General features: G+C 43.8%; 1 protein-coding gene across 1 annotated transcript in view; it reads right to left on the bottom strand.

Moving 5' to 3' along the window:
* LOC137347956 (plexin domain-containing protein 1-like) overlaps positions 1-12,865 on the bottom strand; it is a 467,720-nt gene that overhangs the window by 111,491 nt on the left and 343,364 nt on the right. Inside the window, exon 7 of the mRNA XM_068013022.1 lies at positions 9,748-9,847. Within this exon, the coding sequence (XP_067869123.1) occupies positions 9,748-9,847 (100 nt within the window). The remainder of the gene's footprint in view (positions 1-9,747; positions 9,848-12,865) is intronic.

Here is a 12,865-nt window from a genome sequence, read left to right as displayed (position 1 = left end):
TGAGGAACTCCTGCAGTGATGTCCCCTGGAGCTGAGATGATTGACCTCCAACAACCACAACCATCTATCTTTGCGCTAGGTATGATTCCAACCAGCAGGGAGTTTTCCCCCTGATTCCCATTGACTCCAGTTTTGCTAGGGCTCCTTGATGTCATACTCGGTCAAATGCTGTTTTGATGTCAAGCACAGTTACTCTCACCTCACCTCTCGAGTTCAGCTCATTTGTCCATATTTCAACCAAGGCTGTAATGAGGTCAGGAGCTGAGTGGCCCTGGCTGAACCCAAACTGTGCATCACTGAGCAGGGTATTGCTAAGCAAGTATTGCTTGATAGCACTGTCGATGACACCTTCCATCACTTTATTGATGATTGAGAGTAGACTGATGGGGTGGTAATTGTTTGGGATTGGATATTTCCTGCTTTTTGTGTACAGGACATAACTGGGCAATTTTCCACATTGCCGGGTAGATGCCAGTGTTGAGGCTGTACTGGAACAGCTTGGCTCGGGGCGCGGCAAGTTCTGGAGCACAGGTCTTCAGCACTATTGCCGGAATGTTGTCAGGGCCCATAGCCTTTGCAGTATCCAGCGCCTTTGGTCATTTCTTGATATCACGCGGAGTGAATAGAATTGGCTGAAGACTGGCATCTTTGATGCTGGGGACTTCAGGAGGAGGCTGAGGTGGATCAACAACTCGGCACTTCTAGCTGACAATTGTTGCAAATGCTTTAGCCTTATCTTTTGCATTGATGTGCTGGGCTCCACCATCATTGAGGATGGGGATAGTTGTGGAGCCACCTCCTCCAGTTAGTTGTTTAATTGTCCACCACCATTCATGGCTGTATGTGGCAGGACTGCAGAGCTTAGATCTGATCCGTTGGTTATGAGATTGCTTAGCTCTGTCTACTGCATGCTGCTTACGTTGTTTGGCATGCAAGTAGTCCTGGGTTTTAGCTTCACCAGGTTGACACCTCATTTTGAGGTATGCATGGTGCTGCTCATGGCATGCCCACCTGCACTCTTCATTGAATCAGGGTTGGTCCCCCGGCTTGATGGTAATGGTAGAGTGGGGGATATGCCGGGCCGAGGTTACAGATTGTGGTTGAGTACAACTCTGCTGCTGCTGATGGCCCACAGCACCTCATGGATGCCCCGTTTTGCATTGCTAGATCTGTTCGAAATCTATCCCATTTAGCACAGTGGTAGTGCCACACAACACGATGGGGGGTATCCTCAACGTGAAGACGGGACTTTGTCGCCACAGGGACTGCGCGGTGGTCACTCCTACCAATACAGTCACGGACAGATGCATCTGAGGTAGGCACATTGGTGAGGATGAGGCCAAGTATATATTTCCCTCTTGTTGGTTCCCTCGCCACTTGCTGCATACCCAGTCTAGCAGCTATGTCCTTTAGGTCTCGGCCAGCTCGGTTAGTAGTGGTGCTATTGAGCCACTTTTGGTGATGGACATGCAGTACAACGATCATATGGAAAATACAGACAACTGCAAAAAATGTACAGTTGATGCCTGTCCCCTAGGTGCTTGTAATTCACAAAGTTCATTGTATAGTACGTCTACATTACTAATGCACAATGCGCCCTCTAAATTGGCCAGGTGCATGGCTATGCAACAAGTTGGAATGTACTGTGCAGCACAATAAATAGGCCATGCACAACCAAGAAAAATTAGAGGGAACATTGACTCTGAGGGTAATTTGCTTTGTCAAGACTTTCCATGGGTATCGTCACAGGAGATCCATTAATACTCCAGTTAAAAGTCACACATCATTCATCTTTGAAAAGTGACAATTTGCAGTTATTCTCAGTCCTCCAGTTTATCTATTGTGATGCCCCTTAGCTTCCCTTAGCACACTATCATCAGTGTAACTTGTTTTTACTCTTGTGCTCTCATTTTCTAAACTCATTTCTGCTGTTTTGTTTAAAACTACACTGTGACCCTGGAAATCAATTGTCTTGGTCTTCAAATCCATTACCTTTCCAAGTTTCAATCATTCGATTGCAGCTTCATTCAATAGTTTGGAAATCCAAGCAAAATTCACTTCCAATCCAACGCTGCTTAACTCTATTGTCTTTGACATTATTTTATTCACTTCCAAAGGATAGAAGACGAGCACTCAGAAAAAACTGCAAGTCTTATTCACCACAAATATAAAAGAACACTTGTACTAACAATTTCATAAAATCACTTCCCATTTGTTACAGAGAGGACATCTACTCTAGTGAGAAGGATAAATTCTCTTCATTTATGTTTGGGGTTTACGGTTGCTGTGTGTTGAGCACTCCATGCATCTGTGAAGCAAGAGGTTGACCTCACCCTATAATGCATGGTCAGCTCATTATAATAAATATTCGGCACGCTGTGCGTTATTCACTTGGATCAGTACAAGGTCAGAGAAAGAAAGTGCCTTTTGGGTACTCAGCATGCCCTGAAGTGCTTTCGAGCCAATTCATTACTTTTGAGGTTGCATACTGTTGTTGCATAGGCAGACCAGATAATCAATTTGCACATAGTAAGATTCTACCAACAGCAATAAAATAAAAGACGAGGTAAGCTGTTTTGGTGGCGCTGGCTAGGAATGAATACTGGCCAGGATACTAGCAGAGCGACCCCGCTCTTACTTGATTAGTACCACGGGATCTGATACATCCAGTTGAGAGGGGAGGTGTGTTTAATTTAACATCTCGCCCTAAAAGTTACTCCATTTGGAGGACTATGTTCAGTGTTGGGCACAGCATCTCAAGGATATATTGGCCGTGGAGGATGAACAATGCAGATTCATCAGAATTATGCCAGGACTTAATCGGTTAAATCATGAGGACAGGTTGTATAAACTTACCTATTTAGCAGGTTGCAAGGCAACCTATGCTTCCTGTATTTCCTATGTTCCTGTCCTAATTGAGGTGTTTAAAATGACAAAGGGATCCTATAGGGTAGATACAGAGAAGCTAGTGCCTTTAGTAGAAATGGACATAACCTTAAAATTAGAGCTAGGCGGTTTAGGAGTGAAATCAGGAAGTGCTTTCTTGCACAAAGGGTAGTGGCAATCTGGAACACACTGCCCCAAAAGTCTGTGGGCTATGGGCATGTGTGGCCACAGCAGTACATCAGTATTGCTCTGTAGTCTGGGGAATAATGCCACCTGGTAGAAGTGGGCAATTGTTTCATACTACTGTTGCTTTTGACTGGCTACCCCTCATTTACATATGAATCAAGGCTTTAATCAGTATGGAGCATAACTGGTGCCCAGACTCTGAGCTCCTGGAGCATATCTGGGCTCATGTTATACAGCGCTGTGTGCATGGTGAGCTTTGTGGTGCTTAGTGTACCATGAACTGTTGCATTATGGTTGCTGAAGGTCACAGGAACAGCCCCCTATATTTTAATGTCAGAGTAAAAACAATTGTAGCAATAACAAGGGATAAGGAGTAAGTTTTAATTTAGGTGATTTAATTGTCCATTTTTGGCTTTTATACATCAAGGTGTCACTTGCTGAAGCCCTGGAGAGATATCACCAGCGGTGCCCCCTCAAAATCCTGCAAATTTAGTGGCAGGACAGGTGCTCCAATATCTGTGTCCTCTCTCAGGCCAATGTCCCCAGTATCGAGACACTAGTCATGGCTAGTCAGTTACATTGGGTGGGCCACATCGTCCACATGCCTGACACAAGACTCCCAAAACAAGTTTTCTACTCCGTCACGGCAAGAGGCTACCAGGAAGGCAGAGGAAATGCTACAGGATTCCTTAAAGCCTCCCTGAAAAATTGTGACATCTCCACCGATTCAGGGGAATCTCTTGCCTGAGACCGTGAAGGTGCCAGCCAATTCGAACAATGTCGACATGCCCAGGCAGCGACCAAGTGCAAACACCAGAAGGAGCGTTCAGAATTTTAAGCATCCCATTCACTTGCCTCACCAAACACCACCTGCCCCAGCTGTGGCAGACTGTGCGGATCCAGAATTGGACTATTCAGTCACCCAAGGACCCACGACCCTGGAGTGGAAGAAAGCCATCCTTGTTCCCGAGGGACTGCATAAGATGGAGAAGAAGTAATTTGCTGACCCAAATCCTGGGTGGTACAGTGGTGCAGTGGTTAGCACCGCAGCCTCACAGCTCCAGCAACCCGGGTTCAATTCTGGGTACTGCCTGTGTGGAGTTTGCAAGTTCTCCCTGTGTCTGCGTGGGTTTTCTCCAGGTGCTCCGGTTTCCTGCCAAAAGACTTGCAGGTTGGTAGGTAAATTGGCCATTATAAATTGCCCCTAGTATAGGTAGGTGGTAGGGAAACAGGTGGGGATGTGGTAGGAATATGGGATTAGTGTAGGATTAGTATAAATGGGTGGTTGATGGTAGGCACAGACTCGGTGGGCCGAAGGGCCTGTTTCAGTGCTGTATCTCTAAATCTAAATCTAAAATCTAACAAGTGAGGAAGACTTGCCGTCTCATTTCTGAATATCATATAAAAACAAAAGCTAATGTTCAAAACATTAAACAGTGCAAGGCCAAAACTTTAAACTTGAGACTCAATGGGCCTAATGACCTCCTTCTGTGCTACACTATTCCTTCAGCAGCAAATGATTTGTAGATGAACGACTGTTTCTATTTGGCTACAAAGTACTCAGTGACTGGAATTCAGACTTTGTCTGATGTCTTAGTTTAAGAGAAGAACATTCTGATCTTTGGCACAAGATCACTAAAACTCAATTTTTTTGGGATTCTGATGGTCTAAACATTAGCTTCAAGGGAAATCAACTAACCCTAGCTGCTAACTAACTGCTTCTTTGACAGCATCTACCACCTAGAAGGACAAGGGCAGCAGGCTCAAGGGAACACGTCACCTCCAAGTTCTGCTCCAAGTCACACACAACATCCTGACTTGGAAATATATCACCGTTCCTTCAACATTGCTGAGCCAAGACCAAGAACTCCCTCCCTAACAGTACTGCAGATGTTCTTACACCACAACGACTGCAGCAGTTCAAGAAGATGGCTTACCATCATCTTCTCAAGGGCAATTAGGGATGGGCAATAAATGCTGGCATTGCCAGCGACACCCACATCCTATGAACAAATTAAAAGAACCCAGGAGCAAAAAATGTTGAATTTGCTTTGTTGAATTCTGTTCTTTGATCCTCAATTTAGTTTCCTTCCTTGCTTTCCTAAAGGTACTTGCTTTAGATGGGGGTAAGGTGCAAGCAATGACACTCATCCTCTGGAACCTTACTCAAGTGAGCATTACATTCAAGTGTGATCACTCGCAAATCCAAACACACTCCTGGGATGGTATTAACCTAACCTGCCTGTCAGAAAACACATAGACGTGCATGGAATGGTCTTTACATCCTGCCCAATTTCACTCTCTGTTAAAATCGCCCCCACATTCATTTTAGCAGAGGTCACTGGATACTGACAAGACTGGAACCATAGCTAATTTTACTTATAATCATTGGCATTTATATAGCGCCTTCATGCAGCAAAATATCCCAAGGCTTTTCACAGGAGCATTATCGTACAAAATTATAACCAAGGCATAAAAGAACATATTAGGACAGGTGCCTCCAAATTGAGCTAACAGGGTAGCCAATTGGCTGAAATCTAAGTCAAGTCAAAACTGAATCATCCAAAACCAACTTGCCAATTAACCCAGAAGATCAGAGACAAACAAATGGAGGCAGAGAAGATAATCAGTTGACTTGGCCCCCATCACAGGATTGCAGTACTTTAATAAATGAAGTAGGCGGTGAGAGGCGTGCGATTATCAACTGCAGCCTGCCTCATTCTCATGCGAAAAATGTTAGTGGACAAAATAGGTAGGAAAGTCGGAGGAATCCTTGGCTTGCCCTTGGATATTTAAGGCTCACATTATGTAATTTTCAGGCAAGCTTCTAAATGGGCTAAGATCAATCCTGGTTATTTTGCGTGAGAATCTGTTTAAAAATGGAAATCAGGGTCCAATGCTGCTAAAGGACCTAATCATAGTCTGTAGTACCAGGCAGTGAGCAGCCTAATCCGTGGTCCTTAAAAGGGACCATTGCTGGCTGCTCCATAAAATGGTCCCAAACTCTTTTTAAACATTTTTTCGTTTTATTGGGCCAGCAGGAGTACCAGTGTTCTCTCTCTTCTGTAATTCTAATGGCTGATTACATTCTCTTTTCTAATGTGTTGCCTGTGTTTCTACAATTAGATATTAAAAAGAGCTACCAATTTCTTTGCTTTTAACTTCTCACCAATTCCTCACTCCCACTCACACCCTGCTCTCTGTTACCCAGACTATCTAAACACAAGCGAGTGAGTGACTTCCTTCCAGTGTCTCTCACCGTCAGTCTGATCTAATCCGGGGGGTGGATGCAGCCAGGGATGACTCTCCCTCTAATTTTCCTTTCCTCCCCCAGGGTCTCAAGCAGAGATCAGAAGCTCAATGAGTAGATGGGGATTGGAGGTGACCTAACTCCCCATTACAGTGGCAGATGGTGTCTCAAGCCAACTCAAAATAAATATTAGCTTTCTTAATGGGTGATGAATTTCAGAAATAATATATTAAAACCCTAAACTGAATAATTTTTCTGTGAAAGTGTTTTAGACTAAATGTGACCTGCCATTCTGCTCTGGGTTATTTTACTCCATGGCAGCACTTACAATTTGCAATGGGTCAAAGTAATAAAAGGCAATAAAAGCTGATTTTAATACATCTCAAATGTTATTGTCAGACAAAAAAAATGTTGTGCCAAGAAATAAGGAAAATGCTGACGGCTGCAACTGGGACAGGTCTGTTGATTAACAGAGAATGTGCAAATAACTGGGTCAAGGGGGAACCTGTCCAAAGAAAGCAAATTAAGATAATGGAATTGTTTTTCAACAGGACACTTTCTATAAAGGAATTGTTATGAAGCACAACTTGTCAGAAAGGTCTTAGAAATAGAAACGATTAACAGGCACAGTCTCCCTGTACAGGAGGCACAGCAGCTTCTTCTTGACCAGAAAATAGAAGAATTTAATCCCATGGTTGCCGACCAGCTTTATTTTTGTGGGATGAGCTTTGTCGGTCCTTAGTTGTGATGTATAAAGAAAGGGAACAAAAAGAAGACAAGGCGTGCTTCAACTGTTTTTTGCGCATTAGGTCTTCATACAGAGGTTCTTATCCGAAGGAGGATGGGAATCACCACAAAAGGACAAGAAAATGATTGAAAATGAGGTGTAGGATATCCTATGGATGACTAAACTAACATGAGATCTATAACGAGTGACTCATCTCCTGACTCCCCAAAGCCTGCCCACTATCTACAAGGCACAAGTCAAGAGTGTGGTGGAATATTCTCTACTTGCCTGGATGAGTGCAGCTCTAACAACATGATCCAGGACAAAGCAGCCCACTGGACTGGCACCCCATCCACCACCTTAAACATTCACTACCTCCACCACTGGTATACCCTGTCTACAGTGTGTAATATCTACAAGATGCATGCAGTAACTCACCAAGGCTTCTTTGACAACACCTTCCAAACCCACAACCTCTATCATCTAGAAGGACAAGGGCAGCAGGCACATGGGAACACCAGCACCTGCAGGTTCCCCTCCAAGTCACACACCATCCTGACTTGGAACTATATCGCTGTTCCTTCACTGTCGTTGGGTCAAAATCCTGGAACTTCCTTCCTAACAGCACTAAATGCTGGTGTGGAGGCAGGGCCCATTTCTCTGTCTCCTGCTGCTTACCTTGCCAAACCCAGGATTGCTAGAAAGGGATGGTGAACATATCTTGGGTAGCAGTGGAAGGCCCATTCCTTGAAGCCCCCTTTCAGAGGGAAATGTCGCAGATTACCAATTTTACTATCTATCCATTATAGGATCAATTTGTGCCTTAAATGATTCTGGCCTACTTACCTCGATTTCTCCTAAAATCAATGAGAGATATAAGAGAGAAAGAACTTATAGACTAATAATTTTTGCAGCCAATGAAGGTGTTTCCACTTGGAGCTAATTTTCTGTTACATAAGTAAGAAGTGAGGGTATGTGGCAAAAACAAAATACACGTTGCTTCTGCTTATCCATACTGAAATTCTCATCCATGCTCCACATTTGACTATTCCAATGTTCTCCCATCCTCCAGCCACTCTAAGCTTCAGCTGATCCAAAGCTCTGCTGTTTGTATTGTTACGACCAAAGTGGGAGGAGTGCACTGTCTTTCTCTAGTTCCACTTCTCTACAGGTCACAACATATCTTTAAATGTGTACCCAGTTGACGAAGCGGCCAATCATATACTCTATTTTAGTTTCAGAATAAAATCCACCAACCAGATTTCTTTAATAAACAACAAAAGTTTTAATTTATTATAAAACAAGACTTAGTCAATAAAGACGCAAAGCTTTAACACACAGTTTGAAATATGACAGTAAATATATAAATACCCAAAACACACACACACACACGTTAAAGGAAAAACAAAGATGCTTTGGCCAAAGTACTTGTTAATTCTTGAAGAGAAAGGATAAGATATGTTAGGTTCCAGATGGCACACAGTATGGCATCCGAGTACACGTAGACGGGTCACCGGGACCTTTTCAGAAGCAGTTCGTTCAGGAGATGTCGAGAGGAAGTCTTCAAAAAGCTTCTCAGGAGAAATGCAGCATTAGGCGTTAGAGCTATCTCACACTGGATTTGTTTTTCAGTGTTTCTCAAAGAGGTGGAGAAAAGGTGAGCTGGGTGTTTCAGCAGGCTACAAACCCAACTGACTCAAAACAGTATTCAAAAATAAAACCCACTCTTGGAACACCATAAATCTTGACATGTCACTTCTCTTGTAAACAACTCCCATAGTCAGAAGGCACCTGTTATTTACTTAGCTGAAGACATGTGACATCCAGTAAATGTTGTCTTTAAACAGAGTCCTTCCAGTGATCCTTTAAAAAACACATCCATGGAATCCTTTCAGTCTCAAATGAATCCATCTTCACAATTTGAGAACACAAGTCCTCAAAAAAATATTTAAAAATGGAAGCACTTTCATAACAGTATTTTATCCCGCACCAATTCACATTTGTCCATCATGCCCATCCTGGATCCCAGATTCCCCATAGCCTCAAATTTAAAAGTCTAATTCTTTTGTTTAAATCCTTTCATGTCCTCACTTTTCCTTCTCTCTCTAACTTCCTCTAATACAATCCCCTCCCTTTGAACTTTCTATTCCTATGTTTCTGGCCTCTGGTGCATTCCCCCATTCTTTAACCCCACCATGCCTTCATCTTAATCTAAAACCTCACTAAATCCTTCTGCCTCACTCCCTCCCCACCCCCCCCCCCCTTCTACTTTAACATCGTCCTTAAAACCCACTTGTTTATTCTAGCACTTGGTCATCGCTCCTAATATCTATCCTCAAGGGAACATAAGAACCTGTGTAGATTATTGACCCCCTCGAGGCTGAGCTGTCATGAAAATGCAAGTTCTTTCTTTGGCTTGGCATTCCCATTTTTACTCAAGCCTCTGAGGAATGTCTTGGAACATTCGTTAAAGACACTTTATAAATGCAATTTTTTTCTCTTCCCACCTGCGCAGATAGTACTTGTACTAAAAAAAACCTGCTGCTTCCTTTGTGGAAGCAACTATCAGTTAAACGCTTGCTTGCTAAGCTGGAAGGATGAGTGTGTTGAGGCAATGATAAAATTTGTCCATTGAGAACAAGTCAAATTGCCACAATGATTTTATTTACCATATTGATTTATTGAGCAGTTTACTTACCAGGAACATGTGGTGCCTTATGGTCTATCATGAAGGCATCAGACAGCCCGACTTTGACAGGGTGCTGTGCAGAATTTATCTGAGTCACAGTTATTGGAACCTAAAGAATAGATTAAAAAGTGACATTAACATCTATCTATTTATTTAATTTGCATAGGTTGACAATGCAGTGAAATGCCCATTCACTTCTCCCCACACTTTACCTATGGGGGCTATGAAGCTTTATGGATTATTTTTCTATACAGGTCAGATGCCACATAGAATGAGCAAAAGGCCGTCAATTCAGTAACTCTGTGTATTAGGAAAAAGCTTTGAATCAAGCACTCATTTTGACTTTTTAAAAATTCATTCAGGGAAGCGGGCGTTGCTGGCTAGGCCAGCATTTATTAACCATCCCTAAATGCCCTTGAGAAGGTGGTGGTGAGCTGCCTTCTTGAACTGCTGCAGTCCTTGTCAAATAGATACACCTGCAGTGCTGTTAGTAAGGGAGTTCCAGGATTTTGACCCAAAGACAGTGAAGGAATGGTGATATAGTTCCAAGTCAGGATGGTGGTTGACTTGGAGGGAAACTTGCAGGTGGTAGTGTTCCCATGCAACTCATGCCCTTGTCCTTCTAGTTGGTAGAGGTCACATGTTTGGAAGGTGCTGTCTAAGGAGCCTTGGTGTGTTGCTGCAGTGCATCTTCTTCAGCTTTTAATTTACAGGGCTTTTTTATTTCATGCGCTCTCAGTATAAGTTAGCTATTGTGTGTGTGTTTGTGTGTGTGTGTGTATAAAACACTGGTTAGGCCACAGCTGAAGTATTACGTACAATTCTGGTCACCACATTACAGAAAGGACATAATTGCTCTGGAGAGAGTACAGAGGAGATTTACAAGAATGTTACCAGGGCTTGAAAGTTGCAGCTATGAGGAAAGATTGGAAAGGCTAGGATTGTTTTCCCCAGAACAGAGGAGGCTGAGGGGTGACTTAATTGAGGTGTACAAAATTATGAGGGGCCTAGATAGAGTAGATGGGAACGACCTGTTTTCCCTCGAGGAGAGGTCAATTACCAGGGAGCACAGATTTAAGGAGATTGGTAGAAGGATTAGAGGGGAAATAAGGAAAAACTTATTCACCTAGAGGGTGGTGGGTGTCTGGAATTCACTGCCAGGAATGGTGGTGGAGGCAGAAAACCTCAATTTTTTAAAAAGGTACCTGGACATGCACCTGAAGTGCTGTAAGATGCAAGCCTATGGATCAGATGCTGGAAGGTGGGATTAGATTGGGTGGCTAGTTTGTTCAGCTGGCATGGACACATTAGACTGAATGGCCTCCTTCAGTGCTGTAATTTTTCTATGGTTCTATGGTGTGTGTGTGTGTATGTGTGATGAAGAGTGTATAATGGAATTACAGAGATGCAGCTTCCCATAGTTGGGGCAGAATTTTATGGGCCCCCCGAGATGGGTTTGGAGGTGGGGGTCTATAAATTGCGACGGGAGGCTGTGGGGTTGGAGGGCCTGTTGCCTCTCCATCGCAACACAATTTTGTCAGGGCGGGATAAGCCAACAGCGGCCTTCCCGCCGAGAGGCCAATTGAGGCCCTTAAGTGACCTATTAGCGGCCACTTAAGGGCCGCTTCCTGCCTCCACTGGGATTTAACCAGCTTGAGGGGGGCCTCCGCCATGAAGGGAGGTTACCCATTAAACGAGATCACCTCCCTGTGGGCTTAGGGGGAGGGACCCTCCTCCATAGGCAATCTGTGGCCTACAAAGGGTCCCCACTGGGAAAACCTGCAATCCCCTGAACCCACCCTCTCTCCCTGAACTTAATACCTACCCTCCCACCCCCTCTCCCTGGGAACTTCCGGACTGGCCCCAGCAACCCTGCCTCACTTACCTGGGATCTGGCCTCCAGCGCTGGGCCTCGGTCCAAGGCCTCTTGCAATACTGGCAGTGGCCACTGCTCCCCGTGGCGCTGCTGATACTGCTGAGCTGCTGGCTCTGTGATTGGCCAGCCCTGTGATTGGCCAGCAGCTCTTACATACAAACATAAGACGAATAGGAACAGGAGTAGACCACTTGGCCCCTCAAGCCTGCTCCGCAATTCAATAAGATCATGGCTGATCTGATTGTAACCTCAATTCCACATTCCCGCCTATCCCCAATTACCTTTCACCCCTTTGCTTATCAAGAATCTATCTACCTCTGCCTTAAAAATATCCAAGGACACTGCTTCCACCACCTTTTGAGGAAGAGAGTTCCAAAGATGCAGAACCCTCTGAGAGAAAAAATTTCTTCTAATCTCTGTCTTAAATGGGGGACCCCTTATTTTTAAATAGTGCCCTCTAGTTACAGCTTCTCCCACAAGGAAAAACATCCTTTCCACATCCACTCTGTCAAGACCCCTCAGGATCTTATATGTTTCAATCAAGTTGCCTCTTACTATACATGCCTAACCCGTCCACCCTTTCCTCATAAGACAACCTGCCCATTCCAGGTATTAGTCTAGTAAACCTTCTTCGAACTGCTTCCAACACATTTATATTCTACGTTAAATAAGAAGACCAATACTGTACACAACATTCCAGATGTGCCCTGTATAACTGAAGCATAACCTCCCTACTTTTGTATTCAATTCCCCTCACAATAAACGATAACAATCTATTAGCTTTCCTAATTACTTGCTGTGCCTGCATACTAAGCTTTTGCGATTCATGCACTAGGACACCCAGATCCCTCTGCATCTCAGAGCTCTGCAATCTCTCATTTCAATCATATGCTTCTTTTTCATTCTTCCTGCCAAAATGGATAATTTCACATTTTCCCACATTATACTCCATTTGCCAGATCTTTGTCCGCTCACTTAACCTATCTATATCCCTTTGCAGCCTCCTTATGTCCTCTTCACAACTTACTTTCCTACCTATCTTTGTGTCGTCAGCAAACTTAGATACATTACTCTCTATCTCTTCATCTAAGTCATTGATATAGATTGTAAATAGCTGAGGCCCCAGCACTCCAATATTTACTGCCTGCCATCTTGAAAATGCCCCATTTATGCCCACTCTTTGCTTCCTGTCCATTAACCAATCATCTATCCATGCTAATATTACCCCAACTCCATGAACCCTTATCTGCC

Source organism: Heterodontus francisci, chromosome 33 (assembly GCF_036365525.1).
Source record: "Heterodontus francisci isolate sHetFra1 chromosome 33, sHetFra1.hap1, whole genome shotgun sequence".
NCBI classification, from domain to species: domain Eukaryota; kingdom Metazoa; phylum Chordata; class Chondrichthyes; order Heterodontiformes; family Heterodontidae; genus Heterodontus; species Heterodontus francisci.
This window is presented reverse-complemented; position numbering and strand designations above follow the sequence as displayed.